A 23,226-nucleotide genomic window follows, 5' to 3' on the forward strand; every position below is an offset into this window, starting at 1 on the left:
ACGACTTTCACATCATTAGACAACATTAGTCACATGACTTGACTCGAGTCTGACTTAGTTCACAAATTTGAGGACTTGAGACTTCTTTGACTGAATTTTTTTTTTCATCAAATATTGAGGGGTTAACATTAAAATGTTGTTTTTGAACAACTGAAAACACTGGGTGTGTGCTTTTGCAGGCCTGCGTACAAACCTGGCAACCCAGTGACACCAACACTGACATGAGGAGTCAGTAATCTTGGTGGGTCATGATTAGTTTGTAAAACATGCCGTTTTTTCTCTAATATTACTAATATATGAAATTAATTTCCACAGTTTAATGTAGGCCTAATGTCTGTATTCTTTATATTTCAGGCTCTGTAGGTCTTCATTGTATCAACATTAATTATATATATATATATATTTTATAAACAATTCAGTTGGGACCATGAAGCAGTCCTTACATTGTATGAGTAATACAGTGTTTCAACTCTAGTTCAACGTCATCATTTTTTAAACGTATTTAAATGTGGAATATGTGGGAAATCATCTTCATCTTCTATATTCATAGGACTTGACTTGATTTAATTGAAGACTTGAGTCTCATGTCTCATGTGTGACTTCCATCTCTGATCTGCAGCGAATGAAAAAAGTACAAAAGCCCATGGAATAGAAATATGACTTGACTTGAGATAAATATGTACCTTGAGTAAATGAACTTTGCTATCGTCCAGCAGCAGCAGTGGTTAATAAAGTCTCGCTGTTAATGTAAGCGAGCTATAAAAGACGAGTCCGTACCATGTATCACATCCCATGCATTTCTAATCCCCCTCATATTTAATGCAGAAGACATCCAGAGATGACACACTGTACTCCAGAGTAATCCAAGCAGAGATTCCCATCAAATATTACTCAGCGGGAAATAAACCATTAAACAAAACGGCCTTATCACCCTCCAGCAGCAGGTAGTCTCTTTAATTAACCCAGCCTCAACTCAGCTCTCCAGCACCTCAAACACGCGGGGCTTTAAGACCCGGAAGACAGACACGAGTGAACATCTGGCGCCTCGCTCTCCACTATGAATTGCGACTGGGCTCCAGGCTGGAGACACACGGGCAGCGGCAGTCAGGCTGCTTTCACTCAAGAGGAGCGGAGAGTGGACCGTGGTGGGACGCAGCGGTCAGAGGACACACACTGGACACCATGAGACGATAAAGACAGCACTCGGCAAAATGAAGACACCCATGGTAAAGATCACCTCAGGCAGCTGTCACTGTCTTTAAGTGCTCGTTTGTGTTCAGCTGTGTAGGTGGGATGAAAAGATTAGGATGTGGAACAATGTGGCGCGCAGCTGTGCGCTCCGCGCGCTCCGTGCGCCACTAAAACCTCTGGCTTCTCTTACATTAAACCCCACAGCGTGGACCACAGCGCGCTGCCGGTTTGTTTTCCTGCGCGTTAATGCGAAGGACTGGTGTTTGTGATGATGAGGATGATGATGGTGTTGTGTGGCTAATATTACTTGAACCCAGTTTGGATGAAACATCCCAAACATTAAAAAAACAAAACAAATGAAAAGTGTCTTCTTTTTAAAAAAAAAGAAAGATTCTGTAGTTCCACAGGGATTGAGAACAAAGTCAGGATACTGGTGTGAACATTGACCTGTGACACTCACTGTAAATCAGTTCATCATTCTGTTTTTGTGAACAGAAATGATGTGACTGAGGGAGCTTTTGTGTGCATACAGCTGCAGCACAGGGCCGCAGGAGTGGGGGCAAGAAGGGATTTTGTCAGTAGCCCTTTTTCCTCCTTTTCCACTTATTAACAGGAACTTATTTAAAATTTCCAGGTAGTCTGTGTGGTTTGCGTTTCCACTGCACCTCAAAGTCATGACACTCGGCCGATTTGGACCTCGACGTCCATTCACCTGTCCTACATCCTTTTCTTTTGCTCCATAAGTTCTTCTTTCTTCATCTTCTTTTAAAGGTCTTGTTTAAAGGTTGGTTGCGGCCGCACTGGCTTAAACAGCTGCGAAATGTGTTCCACCAATCTATAACTTCCTGGTCATCTGAAAAGTCCCTAGTCGCGAGTTGGTATTTTGGAATTTCGGTGGAAACGCGCCAAGGTTTTTCAAAATCCCGGGTAAATGAGAAAAGTTCCTGTGGTGGAAAAGGTGCTAATCTGCAGAAGAAGCCACTGAGCTTCACCGAGCTTCTCCTTCGTCTTTGTATTTTCATGTGTCATACTCAAACCTGTGTGCAGCTGTCTCACTTTACTTGTTCCCTGCGTTTGTCTTGACATGAGATCTTAAAAACTGAGAAACACAGAGAGTCGTGTTGGGCTGACAGGCTTAATCAATGTTGTGTGAACTCATTTGACATTGGTTTGAATGTGAAGTGTGTTAATGATGATGTCTGCCTGTGAGAGCCGGCTACATCTCACCTGCCATTATGTCTACAGGTGCAGCCTCAACTACCTTTTTTTTCCACAACTGGACTAATTTGTCAGCATCTGCTTGTGTCTTTGTGTCAGCGCCATGGGGTAACCGTGCTTCTCGTGCTTCTCCTGTGCGCCAGCTTGTTCCTCGTATACAACGGAAGCTTCAACATCGCTTCCAGGGACGCTAACGACACGCACGTCCAACAGCATGAACAGCTGCAGCGGCGGCCCACTGAAGCCTCCGTCAGGGTGGCCAAGCCTCATCCCCCGGTTCTCCAGGGATACAGTGGCATCATCGACCACAAGGTAAACAGATGTGGTCCTGTGCGTCTTCCATAATGAAGGAATGGGAACTGGGGAATGAGTGACGTAGCTAATGATGCATTGACTGCAAAGACTGTGCAGGTGAAGCCAGTTGAACTTTCTTTAATTTGCAACCAGATTTATTTGCACCACTTTCTGTTCTATTTGAACATTTGAACCACTTTGTTTTTTGGTTTGGTTAGTGCATCTGAAACTTTTTCATTTGCATTTTCCCACCTGATGCCATTTTATTTGCCCCTTATTCACCTAAAACTGTCCTATTTCTGTTTGCTTTGTCTACCAGATACCGTTTTATTTGCACAAAGCATTCGTATTCCCCACATGAAACCATTCTACTGGCACCACTTTCTCTACCATTTTATGTGCACCACAGCTTCTCTTTCTCCACCTGAAACAAATTCAAGATCACACACCTTTCCGTCTGTCTAATGATCAGTAGTCTTCTACCTGCACACCTCTTTTGAGAGAGAGTGAGAGAGAGAGAGAGCCTCCCTCTGTCATTAATCACACTTTTCTTTAACACAGTGTTGCATGACACTCAGTAGCCACCTGTCTTTACTAATAACAGCTTATACATAGAAAAGAAATCCTTGGTTGCATTCTTACACTCTAATTGATAAACCCCAGAGATCTGCAGCTCAGTGAACCCTGACGTCACTGCTGGGGAGTATTGACTTCCATCTATTTACCAAGGCAGGAGAAAACAATCAATGTGAGTACTGGGGAGTGAAGGTACTGCAAGTAAAGTAGACCTAATCACCCTGTAAAGGGTTCTTTTTAGTCTGTTTTTGGTTTTTTTAAGGGGGACATACAGCAGCATTATGCTCCTCTGTGGGGCAATTTGGTTGATAATGGTTTGTGAAGCGGTCTGCACCACTGACCCACATAATGGATGCAACAGTTCTGCAGTAATTGGATTTAAGATGTTTAGAGTGTAGAGAAAGAGAAAGTTTGGAAGGCTCGTGCACAGACACAAGTTGAACCAAGAAGTAGCACTTTATTGAGCGGCCACCAGGGGGCGATACAGCTGTGTAAAAAGGTCCGTATGTGGGGGAAAAGTAGCCTACTTCTCACTCGATTGTTATTGTCTTTAAAACATTTACCTGAGGAGTAATTTCAGGTCTTTGTCAATAACATGGCATCGATTTTGTAAATGATGTTGAATAAATGAAAAAGGGGACATGAGTGTGATTGACAGCTGGTATTATCCAATAAGTGTCTGGTTGCAGGGGAAGTCCCAGGTTTGGCGGCAATCGAATTGTAAATTTCAAGGCTTGAAAAAATGAAGTGTGGTTTTACAAGCGAAAGACGACATCCTCTTTTTCTTACATTCAGTCTATGGGGGAGAAAATAACTACAAATGATGTCTCACTGTTGTTTTACATCTCACTGTAATCACTGTGTTGCTTCGGGAGCTTTGAAAGTCTCTGTGGTTGTTTTGTTGGATTTTGACTCTGTTGTGCTGGATGATGCTGCTGGACTCTGAACCTTCTTTGATTGACTTTTGAACAGAGAAGATGGAGGACTCACTTCAAACAGAGCCTTGAGGCTAGGGTCTCTCCGACCCCCACAACCATGTGTTTGTGTCCAGCTTTCCACAGCAGAACAACACTCACACAAACACACAAATATCCGTGGGTGGAAGAAAAAACATGCATTGAATCATCACATCATGCGGTAAAATAATTTAGATAGGAGTAATTTGAATAATATGAATAATCTGTGAGGATTAGACAGCTATTCCTCTTTAACGCGTTTCATGTGGAAGACACTATGTTCTTGAATGTCATAAAAAAGCAGCCTGGTTTATAAATGAACTTTTGCTAAATTAAACACCAGGAGCTCTGGAGAGTCACTCAATCTTGTGACAGAGCAAAGCACGTTGGCAACAGAAGGTGGAACAATTATTCTTTAAGAAAAGTCCTCACGGGTGCAGAAAACAAGTATATAAACTTATCGGGCACGCTGCTGCTGACGACCGTGAAAAGTTCAGCTGGTGGGATTCTTCACTGCTTGTTTGTCTGCATTTGGAGTCATTCCGTCTTTAGTGTCCTATTAAATCACTGCGTTACAGGGAAAGCTTGTGTCATCAATCTGCCTAAAGATTGATAAAAGATAAAATCACTCGTTTATAAGTTGCCATTGCAGTCACACGTTTTTATTCTAAGTAACTTGGTGCTTAGCTGTCGTCTGAAATAAGGGCAAACTGACCCAAAATGGAAAACCTTAGAACCAAGAGACCAAAATAAAGTCAGGACTGATTCTCTTTCCACTGTCACTCTCTGATACATTGCCATTTCAAATCACTCTAATCAAATCTAAAGTCTAAATTTCCCATTTAAAGCATCAACAAGGCTGCATGATGACATTGACGTGTATGAATGACCGTGTGGACGGTACGTACTGACAACCATGTGTGAACATGCATCCTCAAGCAGTAAATGAGCGTCTATATATATATCTACAGTATCTCCATTGTTTCAACCTTGAGTGCCTTGAGTGTCCTGGGGTAAGGTGCTGTTAACAATTCTAACAAAGATAACCGGTTAAAATGGGAGATTTATTCTCGTCTGTGTGTAGACTGTGGTTGCTTTCCCCCCTGACATCAGTCATTTAGTAATAAATACGAACCCATGCCTGAAACAACATTTCCTCTTCCAGTTTCATCATTTATTCCTAAAACATATTGATTTGCAGGCTGGACACAGTGATTAATATCGGTTTGGTATTTTAATAGAGGCTTAGTTAAAAAAAAAAAAAGTGCTCACAAGACATCCCCCGCCTTTCACCATATGTCAGCTGGGATTGGCACCATCAGCGCCATAAGTTGCGACCCTCATACGGAGGACAAAGCGGTAGACGATGACGATGAATGAATGTAAGACAAAAGAGACCATTTGTCTCTTATTAAGTAATGCACGAAGAGGGTCAAATATATAAAGATGGCAAAGGAATTATGACCCATATAAAGTTCTGTGCAAAGGTCTCAAGGCACCACAAGCTTTGTTGTTTTTATGTCAGTCAAATTCAGGGATCCTTGGCATTTGGATTGGAATGATGTGACTGAAAGTTGGTCTTATATATTAGTAAGTCATGTGTCTATAATACGCATGTCTTGAATAAACCTGGCGTAAACAGCAGATATTTGGGTTTTTGCAAACATGTTTCCTGGAAACAAGTATAAAGTGTAGCTGATGGTGGCCCGAGACTGTTGCACTACTAATAATTAAAGGTGAATATGTAGGACACTAAAATCCAGTTCAGTCTTGTGCAGAGCTGCGGTCAGTATCCCAGATGTTTAGATTTTGGTCTTTGGATTATTTAGTCATGCAGTTCAAGCCGAGTGGAGCACAAATGAATATAAAACGAGTCTGTCATATTCTAATACAGCTGATGGGACATGCAGCAGCATCTTTTTTTTCCCCCTCACTGCCTGAAATGTCAATATCCAGTGACCGTGTACGTTTTGATTTTATGAGGATTTGTCTGTAATGCGTCAGTAAACCCAGCTATGGATGAGAATTGATTTTCTCCCAGTGACGGGAGCAGTCGAGCATCATAACTAAACTGCCAATTTATTTTTTCTCTTGGCAATAAACTTATTGACATTTTGGTGACAAGGGACATCAATTGGCCACGGCTTTCCCTGAACATCATTTATGCTTCTTCAAACCTGCTATTATGCTACCCTTCACATTCTGTCACTGCAAGCTGCAATCAATACTTTGTGCTATGAATTCTACTTGCTACTACAGCATGTGTTGGAACAGCCTTTACATAGTTTGCTTTCAGTTGCGTTTTCTCCTCCCTGCAGTTTGACAACACGGCTGAGCTCTATCTGCACATTTCCAGGCATGCGAAAGTCGTTGCCTTAGCATTGCATTTGTTCTCCCGTGGTGCTGAAAGATCAGCGTTTGTAAAAGAATAGCATGACATGGACATTTGTCTTCCTCATCGCTCCTTGCTGACCTCTCTGCCATATTGATCTTTCAAAGATATCAGCTGGCTGGCACGCCGGGTGCAGTGCTGGGAAGCCTTTGACCATTTCACTTTATCTTCCACAGAGTATTGAACTCAGCACCACCCAAGAAACATTCTGATGCCTATAGGTTTTCTGCACTCTCTTGGTCAAGACATTAAACATTTTCCATAAAATCTGGTTGCACTACCCTTGTGGGGCTGCAAACCAAAGTTTTACCAACTAAATTTATGCATGTGAAATCTATTAAATGAACCCAAGGGGGTTTCAAAGTAGCCATTTTGATTTAGGTTTGAATAAAAGCTCATTTATTTCTGTGCAGCCCCACTGGTTGCATTGGACTTGTGCTGTGAAAACTGTGGGGGAAAAGGACAAGATAAGGGAAGCATAGGAAAAAAAAGAAATAGGACCGGAATGAAAAGGGAAAGAGACGCTTGTAAAGTGAAGGCGAAGAGACAAAACTAGGAAAGGGTGAGGATGGAGAGAATGATAAAAGAATGTATGACCTAAGAAAGGTTCAGCCGGGGAGAATGAGACAAGGCAGAGACAGACACAAGAGTGAAAGATAGAGAGTGAACTCCCATAGGACTTGCTTTGTATTTTCTCTGTGTGGAGAAGGAGGAGGAGGAGGAAGAGGAAGAGAGGCAGAGGAATCCACACTCCCCTGTCTCTCTGTGGAGACGCAAGGATGAGGCCGTGATTGCCTCTCTGACACTAGAATCATACAGATTCCTAACTGATATCCTGCAAGTCAGGTGAAGACGACGTAATGGAGGAGACTTCAGACGAGAGCGAGGGAGTCTTATCAAACACGAGAGGTGCCCTCATGTCAAGCTGGAAAGGCATCAGCCAGCCTTTCTTCCTGTTAAACAAGACACAGGATGTATTTCATATGATTAAAAGTCAGACCTTTGGCTTCTCAACAGACAAAATCCACCAACGTGTGATACGTAAAGTGTGATTCCATCAGGTTAGCACAGAGCAAACAAAAATATTCACTCAGTTTACCGCAGTCGCGTTAATAGTCCGATTTCAGTCGCACTACGACAATAATTTGATGTCATGTAAAGCTAGTCTTAGTCCGACTAACATACCTGGATAATGGGATTCATAGTCTGATGTATACGCTTATTCGGACTGGACTCAGACTTGGTGTTCTGCACATGCACCAAATTTTCCTCTCTGGTCTTTAAGGTAGAAGGAGACGACGTATAAACTGCAGTACTGATGCTGGAAAAGAACAAACAACTTAATGGCGTCGGCTAAAGTGAAAGCTACAGAGAAGATTTATCACGATCAACATGTACAGCAGGTATGAAACATACAGAACCATCTCGCCAATCGCCGCTTTTCTGTGATGTAAAGGTCAACAGGAAACTGATTCAATGTGCACTAGCCTATAGAGAGATACAGCGCCACCTATGGAGATGGAGTCAGACGTACACGGCCAATAAATCAATTTTCTCCTCAGCATATATACTCTGACTCGACAGGTTGTCCGATTGTCTTAGTTGGACTAGCTCGATTAAACTGTGCGTGTAAACACACTTAAAGTCAATTCACCTCCTGTCTCACAAGGTTATTGAATGTTTTCTAAATATCCTGAATCCAGATCCGTGTCCAGATCACCGTGAAATAAACATTTGTTCTTGTGCCATAACCTTCATCCCCAGAAAATGTCACCAAATCAAGTTATGCTGCACAAAAACAAACAAAAAAGGAACAAAAGAAAATAGAGACTGGGGGTATGCCATGTTAATTGTGTCTAAGATTACCTTGTAATGCAAACTTCGAGTAGAGATGAAGAGCGAGCTACAGTGGTCTGCTTAGTTCAGCTCTTACTAATGCCATCAGCAAGACGTGTAGTATGTAGAGTAAGGGCAGCACAGTGTTTAGCACTGTCGCTCTTCACAGCAAGATTGGTTTGAATCCCAGTTCAGGGGCAACACATTAATACTAGGTCTAAATGGGGTCTAAATTGATTGTAGGTGTGAATGTGAGTGTTAAATGGGTGCTGGCTCTGAGATAGACTGGCAGCTGGTCCAGGGTGAGCCTTGCTTCCTACCCTACGTCTGCTGGGACTGACTCCAGCTTCCCCCCCGCGACCCTCATGTGGAGGATAAAGCGGTGGAAGTTTTGACCTAATGGTGGCATGAGATGAAACGTAAGAGGATCACTGAAGTTTTTATAACTCAGCATGCCAAAAACCAACAGATGTGAAAAAAAAAAAAACCTGAAGAAATTACAAAAGCAAGGCTCTTCTGTTGGGACAGGGTTGGTGTTCGACATGCTATATCTGCGGCAGAAAACACTCTCTGACTATAGGTAGGACTTTGCCTGAAGGCATAAGTCAAGGAGAAGCAAAGCCATCTGTGCCGTGGAGACATGACAAAGCATCATTCTCACAGCTTTGGTGACAGCTGGAGAAGAGTGAGATATTTAATATTTCATCTCAGACAGCGCATCTTCTTTGGTTCTCTCCGAGTAACACAGCCATTTTTCACTCTTCGTTAAGATTTTGCCACGCAGTCAGCCAGCTGGATAGCAAGACAGAAAACTCCCCAATTAAGCCGCTGTAGCCAAGGACTCTGTAGTCGTTTTATGTGCGTTAACAGTGTTTGTGAAGTCTGCAGGGCTGTGTGTGTCTGTGTGTACAAATCTGTGCATGTTTATGTGTGTGGGGGGGGCGAGGCCTGTCTTTGTGTTTTGTATCATTAGGAGTTTTAAGTTTTTGAGAGCTGGACAAAACATTACAGACGGATAACTCCTGCTTTCATAGAGAGACCTTGTTAGAATGCTAGAAAATGCTCGTTTTGACTGAAGAGAAAAGAATATTGGTTTCGTCATGCCACAGTGGTCCCAATTGGGGCATAGTCAACTTATCTCATGTGCATTTTGCTCCCAAAAAAAACATAAAACAGCTTCAGGCTCTGTCCAACGTAGGCTTGGAAAGCAATTATGGATGAAGGAGGCAGGGGAGGGAGGCAGCTTCTCGATAAGCATTCCCTCAATGGAGTAATCTCACACTTGGTGCCTCTTAGCATTCTGTGGTTAGGGAATCACTGGAGGAGTCATACATTTTACACATAAAAGAAGTGGAGGGAAATTTCTCGAGGCACGTGTCATGAGCTGAATAGTGGTTTCATGCTTCAATGTCTTTTAACCTTTGGTGCTTGGTAAGCTGTAGGCGGCGGGGGACCCTCCTCATTTGGCCGCAAAGAGACCATAAAAGATCTGGAAAGGTTAAAATATGAGAAATGGATGATACCTTTTGCCACAGCGTCAGGAGATAGATGATGGGCTGCTGCTGCTGCCTTCCACATCACTGAGAGGGAATACAAAGAGACGACGAACAGGAAGCATTGCAATAAAAAGCCAATTCCTTTGCTTTTACGTCCTCTGGCTCCTCAGACTCACAAGGCCAGCTACATTACTCAGCTCTTTAGCTGTGATTAATGAGCATGTCCTCCATGCTGGGAGAGAAGAATGATCATACTGTTATTTGTATTTTGGCGTAATCTCTTTCTGTATGCTGTGAGCACCCCACCACCCACACACACATAGATTAGAAACATATTGGATGCCAAGGTTATTAATTATGTAGGCTCGAGCTTTGAAAACAATGCGCTTCTTGGCCAAAAACGGAGCAAAAGAGCAGAGTTGTATTAAAGTTGGCAATGTGTGAAACAAGAAGTGGCAAAGCAAAAGTTGGAGAAGGAACCTGACCACAGGCGAGTCACAACGAAAGACTTAAAATCATTGGCTGCATCACGTTGTCGGTGGAAACATTCACTTTGATGTATATCCCATTGAAAAGACATGGCAATCCTTCGAAGGTTCCGTCGAAGCCTCCCGCTCACTCTGACAAACTTACTGATTACACTTCCAGAGGAGTAAGCATTTTTTCCTGAGCTCACGCAGGGGTTTCTTCCGCTCTCTCCTTCCTCTCTGCTGGAGACTAGACATTAATTCGGGTTGTATCAGCAGCAAGGCTCGTCTGAGAATAATTTCACATGACGCATCGTTCACCATGCTGAAACTGGTCAAGTTCTTTATATGTAAGTGGTGAGACCAAAACAGGAGATGAGGACATCACAGCTCTCCCGCAAACTCCACAACAAAGACAGTTGGACGGCAGTTTCTGGAGAGTGAAGGACAGATCTGACTGGTCTCACAACAAGTATCTAATCAGCCAATGCATTCAGGCATGTGGACATGGTCAAGACGACCTGCTGATGTTCAAGTTGAGTACCAGAATGAGGAAGAAAAGTGATCTAAGTTACTTGCTGCTCTGAGCATTTCAAAAACTGAAAACCTACTGGGATTTTCACACACAACCATCTCCAAAAATAGAAAATATCCAGAAAGGGGTATTCATAATACCTAAAGAAATACTCTGTGAGTGAATATTAACATGGTAATAACTATTCTAGATGTTAAAACCACAGACTACGGCTGGACAATAAATCATTTCCAAATCAAACACAAATACCAAACAGAATAATTACATCACAATATTGACCAGGAAAATTGCAATTGCATATGAGCCCTACTGCAGACTGCCTCCCCCTGGAGCACAGACGCGAGAACAAAACATTTCATCCTCACATACATTACATGCAATCATGCAAGAGCAGAGAAGAAACGGAGAGTCACACAAAAGCGCGGGATGCGTGCATAAAAGTTGACCTTTGTCTGATTCCCTCTGTATATGGAAAGTTCAGGTGAAGGATGCTTTAACACTTAAAGTCTAATCCATACATGGCGTTTAATTGCATATTGGAGAGAATGGCCAGTGAGCAAGACACAGGCCACGGAGATTTTCATCACATTATCTGATCTCAGAATTTGTGCTTTCTTTGGTGGCTTTGTGATGAAAAAGCTTTTATACCATCAGATGTAAAGATGAGCTGCGGGTGTGCAGCATCAAATTCAAATCACTCGTGCTAGCCTGCTTCATGGGTCTGCTCCCACCCGCTTAAATGCTCTCCTGAAGGCTTATGTTACCCCTCGACGACACCGTTCAAAAGACAGTCCAGACTCTCTTTGTGTGTCGTTCCGCGCTGGTGGAATGACGTACCGAGACAGGGGCGTACCTGTCTATCTTCAAGAAGCTCTTGAAGATAGATGCTCTTGAAGAGCATCTTCTGTCCTAGCACTTACCCTCCACCCTCCCTTACACTCACTTCTGCACTCTCCTCCTCCATCAGTCTTTTGTAAGTCGCTTTGGATAAAAGCGTAATGAAAATCCTGGTTGTGGACAAAGCGAGGACGAAGTCATGATGCTGGTCAACATTTTGTAGACCAGGAGGACCGAGCACTCGTTGTTCATCAGAAAAGTGACAGAGTTAAACAATTGAACAGAAAAACTGAGTTACAGAGAGTTATAAAGTCTGGATTCCAGAGTGTCAGATTGTCAGTTTCAGGAAATCAGAGCCTCTTAGCATGCTCAGACTGAGCTGCTCTCTATTCTGACCTCTTGACCATGCGTCCAGCTATTTTGAAGAAGAGCATCACTGCCTTTCCCTGCTCTGTCTTCATGTGCAATAAAAAGACTGTGAGAGTTACAGTGAGAAGATGCACGAAGCAGCTTAAGAGACGATTCATTATGAGTCATATTTACAGGCTGCACAATGTTTTGCATGTCTTAAATGAGTTTGTCAGTGAATTGTTTGGTTCCATTGTTGTGCTACTACACAGCAAAATTATCCTTTGTTGCAAAAATAAAAGCTACACTAGATTATAGCCCCGAGAACTTCCATGTAGACTCAAAGTGTTTTTTTAGATAATTAATTAAAATAAAATAAAACAAAATAAATCAAGTTGAATGCGTGCTCATTATGAGCCAGCAGACAGTTTGTTTTTTAAATGCTTATCTACTTTTGTAGTGAAACAAGTTAAATACATTCTTCACTGGTAACACAAAAGCAAATAGAAATTGTTTCAACGTTAAACCTTTGGAGAGCAACTTGTTTATCCTTCTAATGTCAAGCAGGGACCAACGATTTGTTTCAGAAGCAAACAGCAGACTTGTTTAATCTGTCTGTCTGTCTGTCTGCCTGTCTGTCTGTTTCCACTCATATGTGACATAGTCCTTACTAATGAACTTTACAAACAGGAGACACTGGTACCATTGCTTTATATGTATATATATAAAGCAATTAAGATAAAACTATATTAAAGTATTGGCTAAGTCAAAGCCAAAGTAATGTTACTTATCTGCAACCAGGACAAATCTTAATTTACTCACTGCAACAACATTTTGTACAGTTCTGCAGCCAAGACTACAATCATAAAATCTCCAGTGACTGTGTCAGACGGAGTCTGTGCTCCGGTCATGGAGGAAGTAGTGAACAAATATGTTTCACTAACTGATTCCAGTGATTTGATTCAGTCACACTGCAGTGATGACTCCGCCCACGTTGAGTAGGTACTTCTTTTGTAGTGGAGATGCAACCTAAACCTTGCTGTGTCGTGCAGAGCCGGGACCATAGTGGAAAAGGGCCGTAAGTTTCAAACCACGCATCGTAGGAACATCTGATTGTTTTCCAGCACACGCGCAACAGAGAGCTAGCAGATTGTGAGGAGATATTTACTGAATTGGACAAAGCTTATTGGATTCAAATGGCTTTCTCTGGCTTTAATAGAGCCTCAAAGACGTCTCCAAATAAGCAGAACTCCTTGAGCATCACCGTGAGTACCTTGAACGTGTCACCGCTCGTAATTGACAGTTTTACACAGAAGAATGTTGTAAAGACAGATGGCTGGAGCTGATAAAATTAGCAGATGTAGAGGCTCATCTCAGTGAGGCAGAAGATTATACAGTTTATAAGATTAGAAACACTGTCTCCTTGTAATCACAGAGATGATTCTGTTTCAAAAGCAGAAAACATTAATTATATTAGTTATTTTGGGGACTATGCAACTAAAACAAAAGCTGTAGTGTGTCATTTTCAAATATAAACACGTGTTACCTTCAAACCAAGGTCAGTGGAGTTCACACTATTGAACTGACCAGCACATTCATACCAAAAATATTATTTGATTGATATTTATTTATTTTGGTCCAAGAGAAAAGAAGAATCAAGAAGCGTGAAGGCAAGTTTTATGAAAACATACAACAAATACCAAACTATGTTTCAGTTCTAGAGTTACATAGAGTTTTCATTTTGCAAGGTTAAATCATTCTTAATCAGCGTTTTGAGTCTGGTCAGTGTTCTGCAACGCTCACTCAGAACAAGTTTTCACACTTTGACCTTCCTCACTGATGGACAAGGAATTTTATCTGTACCTATTAAACTTTTTTATGTCCTCTTACATTGTATTGACTGTCTCTTATTTTAAACAACCTCTGTAATTATACTTTTTTATATTTAAATTACATTATTACTGTAATATTAGGTACTACATTCATTTGGACTCAAGGATGAACTGATGTAGTGGACAAAGGCACAATTTGCTTTGACCTCACAGACCTTTTTGCCTGTGGACGCATTATCTCATGGCGCTTTTCGGTCGCTATGATGTCATTTTATACGCGTCACAGACAAACTAGTGACGAGCAGTGACAAAGCAGTTGTTTTCGGTGTACTTCATGGATTAGAATCACTTCATTTAAACGATTACTTCACTATTACTGCATGACTGGAGCACAGACTCTGCCTGACACGGTCAGTGAACTGAAATACGGCTGAACGGCTTGGGATTCGGCTCACGATTTTCGCTGAATACCGATATCGAGTCTCGTGTCGGACGTCGCGCTCATGGCTCTTCGAGTGACGACACTCTGTTGACGTCACATGTAGCCGCGCTACAGCTGTATAATGGAAAAGTGATTTTTAAGGACACTCTCAGAGTATCTATACAATTTCAGCAGGGCTTGGACTCATTGATGAACTGATAAAATGTGCAGCCAAAGGTAAAAGTTAATGGTGGTCTCACAAAACAAGATTTTGGCCTCTTAAACATTAAATTCCTTTTTAAGCCAACGTCCTTGTTAGAAGATTGGTAAAAAAGAAAAAGACTGAAAGTGTTAGTCAGAGTAGATATACAAGTGCTGAGTTATAATTTACACTTTGCATTGCGGCGATATTGCACTTCCATTATACTTTAAAAGCCATTTTGGTCTTGAGTTACTGCTGCACTTAGGTGACACTAACCTTTTCTTGGTGTTGCTGTAACGTGAATGGTGCTGGTCAGGGCTCATTAAGTGATAAAACAGTGTGGGAGCGGCCCCCCCCGACACAAAGCTGTTAGCATGCATGTGTGCATTGTTTGTGTCTTTATGAATCCCTGCTAGACACAATACACTGAGGATTAGACTAATGAGTTCTGTGTTTGTGGGGGAGGCTTATCACCTTGGAGAAAAGTGGGGAAGACAAAAAAAAAAAAATCTTAACAGCCATTTACTGATGTGAGTCGGATACAGAGCTGCTGGCAGGAATAATCTCTCTCACTGTGATGCTCAGCCTGCGGATGTTGCTCTCACGTGCACGTTCCTAATCACCAGTCTGGTTATTATTGCCTCTCAGGTGCGTAGCCATTAAGTAAATGAATAGGCATTACCTTGACTATAAACATTAGTATTGTGATTCATTCCATTAGCATTTTCCTATTAAATAGTGGTGTTAAAAAGCATAAACAAGCTCTCCTCTTCCTCCTCCTCCTCTTTTTTAAGTTGCACCTGGATGCTGAGGGACTTGAGTTGAACACAGAAAGCTTTGTCATGCAGAATTGATTGTCATCATTTTCATTGTTAATTAGTAATGTGAGTTTGCTCAGTCAGTGGTGAAAGAAAGATCTCTGACTATTTAAGTATCCTCCGCTATGTCTGTTTTGCGGTATGAGAACGCAGTGATGGGAATAACGGCGGTGTTAGTTTGTTTCAGTAATGGGGTAATCTAACTAATGACTGTTTCAGTCGTTACAACGCTGTTACCATCCATACATCCAGTTTCTACCACTTTATCCTCTACATGAGGGTCGCTGTGCCAGTCTCAGCTGACATCAGAGCGACAGTCGAGGGTCACACGGTGGACAGATCACCAGTCCATCAAACAAGCATTCACTCTCACACCCACACCGACGCTCAATGGGGCAAATTCTTTGACATATTTGAGCATTAATAACGTAATGCAATAGTTACTTTCCCTAACTAGTTACTCGTACAATGCAGTAACTCCTCAACTACTTTTTGGGAGACGTAACTAGTAACTATAACCAGCCTTATATCATGTGGCCGATTAATCGGTAGATATAATGAATGACATTAGAGTTCATGCATCAGTGTCAACACAGGATTTTACCATTTTATTTATACAGAAGAAAAATATATTGTTAGAGGGAAGAAATGCCATCGTTTAAAACAAAATATGTTGACTTACACAAAAACAAGATAGTGGACTTCAGTTTGTCTACAACTACAAGGGAGAAGCCAACTGAAGAAGACATTCATTAGTTTGTTTTTGATTAATGGTTAAGAAAACCTGATACACACATTTCACACTTTTAATCTGTGAAATCTTTAAATATTTTTAGATCTTTGAAGTTTTACTCTAGCGAGGTTTGGAGTGGGACTCACAAACAACTCATTAGTCTAGTTTACACCCAAATGTTGTGCCAACGTTCCCAGAAAAAAAAAAGAAAAACAGTTTTCAGTTGTGCAAATGTTAGGAGGAGGAAAAATCTAGGAGAAAATCTAATCAGAATCTGTCCCTTCCTTTGAGTGCTGCACCGAGACAGAGAGACAAACAAACAGACAAACATTACCTCTAAAACAATAAAAGCAAGAAGAAGACGTCTCATAAAAGAATTACCCAAGTAGGATGTGGAAGTAAGGTAAAAAAAAAAAGAAAAAAAAGAAAAAAGTATGATTAAAAGCTAAAAGGACAACATCACATAAAGGCAAGTCTGGAAGAAATGGGTTTAGGAAGTGAGTAAAAAGAATTCACTCAAATCTAATTATTTCTTCCTTGGGTCACAGCCTACCCCTGAGAAAATGCCATTAATCCGTCCTTTACTTTTTGAGTTATGCAGCTCGCAAACAGACGTATGAGCTGAAAACATAACCTTGGCAGAGGTCATTTCAAGTTGAGAAGCTGAAATAAATATGCCGTCTCCCCTACGTATGCTTTCCGGTCCCATCTTTCTCCGTGTTTGCCCCACGCCGCGGTCCACTGGAAGTAGACGGCAGCAAAACACGAAAGTACACAACAACTGTGTGGAGATTAAGCCAATGTGTTGACTTAATTTCCACTCGCACACACATTGAAGCACAATAACGCTCACAAGAGCAGCGCTCATGTGTGTGTGTGTCCTGTTTGCCAACATGAAAACTTTCTCCTCCTCCTCCTCCTCCTCCCGCCTGCATGATGAGTGTTGTCACTGCCAGCTGGTGTTTTATACACACACACACACACACACACACACACACGGTCCCTCATTAGCTACTGTTCCACCACAGAATGGACACATTCCAACTAAAATATTTACTCGTGAAGATGTTTTCAGAGGGAAGCACAGCTTTCCTTCACACAGAGTTTGTAGTATTGGCCATGTATTATTGATGCCTCCTTTTTGTTTTGCTTGAGCTTGTTGTTACATTGTGAGAACACAACAGTAATTGCTCCTTTGGGGTTTAGTTCGACAGGATTTATTACACTCACACTCCAAGATTTAACAGGCAGTCTCCAGTCTGGAATAAGAATTTGTTGTTTTTTTGTTTTTTTTTTTGCATTGGTGTGAAAATTTGCCCTTGTTCACAACAAGCGTGTCATTTGGAGTTTGACAGTTAACCGTTTGCTTGTGTGCCATATTCAAATCTCCTCTCTCTGTCTCCACCCGTGCATATATTTGGCTGCACACCAGGATGAAACCCCACCCTTTATCTTTCAGCTTCATTTCCAGCTCCCTCTCTCTCTCTCTCTCTCTCTCTCTCTCTCTCTCGTGCAGGAAAAGGGAGTTTTGCGGTGCAACAGTGGACGTGATGTGGAAAATAAAATAGTGGCACACACCTTCTCACATCACTTCCTCTGAGTCATTACTCTCGCCAGACTCCTCTTAAGAGGATCATCTTCTCATCATCGATTCGATCCATTGTTTACCACACGGTGCTGGGCATTAGCCACGCCAGTATCACTCACAACAGCTGAGGGACAGAGAGGATTATGGGAACATATCAGCCTCGCGGATCAATAAACGGCGCGCTGATGAAGACGCCTGTGAGATCTCCACCAACACAGAATTGACGTCAGGCATGTAGACGCGCTGTGTTTTTAAACGATTGTTTGCGATAATGCATAAAGACCCCATCAGATATCATCACATGGTGCAGCTGTGAAGCAGAAGAGTGTGCAGTTTTAAGTTTCCTTCATCAAAGGATGCCCCTGAAATCCCAGTGTCTCAGTGAAGGTCCTGCCCTACATTCCTTGGTCTCCAAAGTGCTTCTTTCTCTGACAGCCACTCCTTTTTTTTTCTCTCTCTCCTCGCTCCTTTTTTCATTTCAGATTGCCTTTCATTTTGCACCCCCTCCACCCCCCAACCCGTCTATGATTCTCACTCCCTCCACCTCTGCCCACCCACCCCCCTTCATCTATCTCCTCTCTTTCTAAAGTCCCCCTGTCATTTCCTCCTGGCTTTTTCCTCCTCTATCTTTTTTTTTTTGCTCTTCTTTTTCCTCCTGCTTCAATTTGAGGGCAAAAAAAACAGGAAGGCAGAGGGAGAGATTTTTTTTGAAATTGCACCTTGTGTATTCATGCCAAGGCAATCATTTCTACAGGGATGTGTCTGTGTGGTCCTCACAAAGGTGGCTCACTCGGGTTACAGGGACATATAATGGCTGCACCATTGAACAGGCTGCACTCTGGCTGTCGCTCTTTGCAAAAATCCAGTGTGAACGAATATAACGTTTCACACCCGTCCTTTGGAGATATTGAAGGCAGATATCTGCTTCCACACACACACACACACACACACAAATCTACTATGGACAAACCTGAAAATTAATTTGGTGTCATGATTATCCTCAGCTTGTTTGTTATTTTTCTGATGGATTCAAAGTGGACGGCAGGCTAATGGCCGATTTGCACGGGATAAGAAATCTCAGTAAAACTACCACAATTGGGATATGAGGGTAAATAGCTCCGTCTGACCCAGGAGCCGTTTACTAGGCCCAGTTTCAGATCTGCCACTACAACCAGCTCTGTCAGACTCAGCTCTCTCAGACACACATCAGCATACCATGCTTGATAATCTGGGGAAACCTACTCGCACACAGGAGATGAATTACCTGGGGTAATTTAATCCGGATCTTTTAACCCCAGGTAAAATTTGCCGTGATCTTTACTAACATTCCTCACATGGCTCATTCGGACGGGACTAAAATCACTGAAGAGCTTTCGTAATATTTACTTTGCCTCATCTCCTCGTGCAAAACTAATCCTGTCCAGGGCTGAAGATGCACTCAGAGCGAGCCCTCAATACATCTGACTGATGATAAATAGAAAGAATTATAAACACAAAGATGAAGTTACATCTTAGCATCGTGCCAGAAATGATGCAGGTTTTTTTTTTTTTTTTTATCAAACTCCTTTAAGGCAAAGGAGTTTGTGTTGTAACAACCCAATGTCTCTTCTCCCACTAGCTTGACCACATTGGACTGCCTGGGTTCAGTCTTTCCAGCTGCTCATACTAATAGAAACTCACAGCAAGAGAAGCTGTTTGTTCTTTTCACCAGGTTATCTAAACCGGACAAGGTGAGGAAGAAGAAGAGGAGGAGGTTCACTTTGTACCAGCGCGAGAAGAGAGAGAGAGAGAGAGAGAGAAAGGAACACGGTGCTGCACTGTTCTTTCCACCTCTCCATGCAGGAGGCGAGGAGATTTCCGCTTTAATGACGTGGAGTCTCGCCCTCGGGGCAGAGTCAGAGACTGCACATGAGCTGCAGTGGTGTTTGGGATAGAAGGGCATTTTTGATTATGGAGGCAGAACAGGGAGATGAGTGTGAGACACAAATGGAGCTGTGGATTCAGTGTGGGTGGCAGAACAATAACGACAACACATGTATCACAAAATGCACACCATAAGCACTGTGTCCAAGTTTTGTTGTGGGGAAAAAAACTTTTTTACACACACACACACACACACACACAATCCTACTTAGTATTTGTAAGATTGAAGAATTGAATCTGTTCACCTGTGATTTTGACATCAGAACACTTGAAAATAAAATGATGTTGTTGATCTATAGAATAATACTATGTATCCACAGATCTAGTTCACTTCTTTTGGCTTATATAGGAACTATATGTCAGCACGAGGGAGAGAGAGAGAGACAAAGAGAGAGAGAGCAGCGGTTACAAGCCTTGTCATTGTTAGCATCTGGCACGTAGTGAGCTAATTCACTGTAGCAAGACCTGAAGGCCTCGACACACAATAGAAGCAGGAACTATGAAACCAGGGTTGGTCAATTTTGAAAGTGAACAAAGTACTGGGAACATACAGTGCTTTATCAACGTCAAGGCTCTTGCTTTTTCTGTTTTTTTGTTTTTTTTCTTATTTCCTGTCGCTGAAATAAATGGAACAAGGTTGAATTAGAGCCCAGCTTGAAGTAATTTTGTTTTTGCTAATTCATGTTGTGGAAATGCGCCTGCACAAGTGACTGCTGTTGTGATGTAGCCCAAATAAATGCATGACTACATAAGTAAATAAGTCAATTCTGCAGAGAGCCTTCAATACTTGCTCAATAACGATCTCTATAATTAAAAGGCGGGGAGGAAAAGCCTCTATGTCACATAAAGGCTTTGCTAAGACTGTAAAATGTGAAATCAAAAGCAACGACTGGGCTGTGACACAGTTGAAGCTTTAAAATATTTTGAAACGGCTGCTTGTGGCTGAGTAATAAATGTGTTGTTAACAGTTTAACAGTTGAAACGATGGACAATGACTGTATCAGACTGATATTACATTAGTACTGATCCACTGTAAACCTTGTTCCCACTGTGTTATCTTGGCTAGTGGGTTTCAGCTTGAAGGAACAGCATTATTTCATCGTCTAAACAATGAAGGGAGTCGTTTTCACATCGTACCCAACATGTTTTTTACAGCAGGGCTGCCTATTATGACACAACACAGCACGAGCTCTGAGGAAAAGTACCTGTGTCCTGAATGCTGCCTCTTAAAGGCAAATACATTTATTTGGGTTTGGGAAACAGTTGGTTTTGTGTGGCCTCTTATTGTAAAGCTGTGTAAGCACTGCACAAAAACATATGGCCTAAGGAAAGACACGGATTATTCCACAAAAAAAAATGTTTAACTTGACTTAAATTTTGCTTAGCTGTTGAGGTTATTGCAGTATTAGTGCTGCACTGTCACGTTCACCACACAGTCAGAGTCACCGCTGTGTTTTTGAGCTGTAAAAGTCTGATTTTTTGAAAAAGATCATTCTCTTCCTGGATTATATTTTCTCATCTCCCTGGTAACAAACTCAAATTATGTTTGAGTGCATGTACTGTGATGTTTGCATCCAGAGGGCAACGTCACATCTTCAGTACAGTATGTCTTTTGTAGCATGTTTTGTATCGTCCCATTTAGAGTAAAAAGGAGATAAAGCAGGGTATGTACAGTATGTACTGTATGTATTAGGGCTTACTGTGTGATTGACAGACGTCACACACGGTGATCTGCAGGCGCTCACTGTCATCCAATTGTTGTCTCCTCTATTGTCACTGCAATATAATGATTTCCTCTTCACAAAAACCGCACGCGTATGTTGTATAAGTTGAATTGATACGTTGATGATCTGCTCCGTGTTTCTTGAAAACTGAAAATGAACCGACGTCTTGCTTCTTACTGCAGAGCAGCCTGGCATTAGTCGACGTTTAAAGATGGACCTTCTTTGTTTGGCTGATTTATGACTGGTCACTAATGTACATGTTGAAACTCCGTGGCCACCTCGCTGCGAATAATACATTGTCCTCTCACATGCGGCCTCAGACATTGATCAGTTTATCTGACTGCACTGCGTAGCCATCAATTTGTCAGCCAGTGTTTTATGGGCTGCTGGTGACAGGTGTCGTGAAGCTGTCTTTGTTTTACTCGTTTGTTTTAATTTTTCTGCTCTCAGACAAATCCATGTTTTCGTCACCTGTTTAGTTGATAAGATTCTCCATTTGTAAATGCACAAAACCAAAGTGAACTTGTTTGAGGTGGTGATGGCGTTGCTCTTGATTTTTTTTTAAAGCGGTTAGTGTAATTTACCACTTTGTAGGTGTATGTGTTGGTTTGATGTCCTCTAAACTGTCCGTCTCCAATGGCCGCACACTTTTACTTTGATCACAAACTTGCAGACAGGGATATTAAATCTCCATCTATCTCTCTCACACACACACACACACACACACACACAGATTTGTGCACAGCTATCTTTTTAAGGACTCTCATTGACTTCTATTCATTTGTAAAGCCAAACCAAAGTGTTATCCCTAACCATTATCATAACCAGTTAACTGGTTAAACTATATTGATTTTATGGCTGCAGAATTGTCAAAACGATGTTCAACGAGTGAGTGCTTCTGCCCCTTTTTTTAAGATAACTTTCACTTATCCATATTTGGCAGTTTTTCAAGCGGAATACGGTACTGAGAAGCTGACGTTACAAACATGTCTGCGCTGGTAAATCTTGTCTGTGATTGGACGGTCGTTCCGTGGAAGTCCTGAGTGCTACCGTAATGACAAGTATATGGGCGCAAAGCTCTATTTCTCTGCTTTGCAGTATCCATCCATCTTTTACCGCTTTATCCTCCACATGAGGGTCTAGAAGTGATGGTAATGGGAAGAACACATGACAACTACTGGTCTACTGGGACTACTGGTCCTGACAAGGTCAGTGTTTATTTCCAGAAAAGGTCATATAGGGGTAACAAAAACAAGTACACACACAATGGAGAGCCCTCTTTATACTCATCCTTGCTTTGAAGATGAGAGCTTCAGGTCACTACAAAAGAACACTTGCAATCTCCATCAGTGAGTTTTTATTAGCTTCATTTTTGGGCCAGATGCGATGTATTTTCCTGAGGCAGATAATTGCCCTCCATCAAAGATTTCTTTTCAAGGTGCTCGCTCACACACACACACAAACTCTGCCCTAATTAAGACCAAAGCATCAGAGCAACAGGAGATGTCAGTCTGACGTATGACTGCTGACCACTGGAATCCCTAATTGCCACTGTTTCAACATCTACTCCTTCCTGCTCCTCCCTCTCCACTTTCTCATCTCCGTTAGTTCCTCTGCAGTGCTTGTTTCCCACATCAGCTTCTCTCTAATGACCAGTCAAACGTGTGTGCTGGACAAACTGCTCCAAATAAGCCCTGCAGCACTCAACCTGCCTGCGTGCGTTTGTAATACTTGTGTATATGACCTCGTACTCTCTAGTGTATTTTCTGGTATAAACACTGACTTCAGGACCGGTACTCTTCATGGAAACCTCTGGAAGGCTCTGGTTAAGATTAGAAG

General features: G+C 42.0%; 1 protein-coding gene across 1 annotated transcript in view; it reads left to right on the top strand.

Moving 5' to 3' along the window:
• Window positions 1-1,103: 1,103 nt before the first annotated feature.
• st6galnac5a (ST6 (alpha-N-acetyl-neuraminyl-2,3-beta-galactosyl-1,3)-N-acetylgalactosaminide alpha-2,6-sialyltransferase 5a) overlaps window positions 1,104-23,226 on the top strand; it is a 50,573-nt gene continuing 28,450 nt past the window's right edge. Inside the window, exons 1-2 of the mRNA XM_044019157.1 lie at window positions 1,104-1,226; window positions 2,509-2,721. Coding sequence (XP_043875092.1) covers window positions 1,212-1,226; window positions 2,509-2,721 — 228 coding nt within the window. The 5' untranslated portion in view covers window positions 1,104-1,211. The remainder of the gene's footprint in view (window positions 1,227-2,508; window positions 2,722-23,226) is intronic.

This window comes from Solea senegalensis, linkage group LG1 (assembly GCF_019176455.1).
Source record: "Solea senegalensis isolate Sse05_10M linkage group LG1, IFAPA_SoseM_1, whole genome shotgun sequence".
NCBI lineage: Eukaryota > Metazoa > Chordata > Actinopteri > Pleuronectiformes > Soleidae > Solea > Solea senegalensis.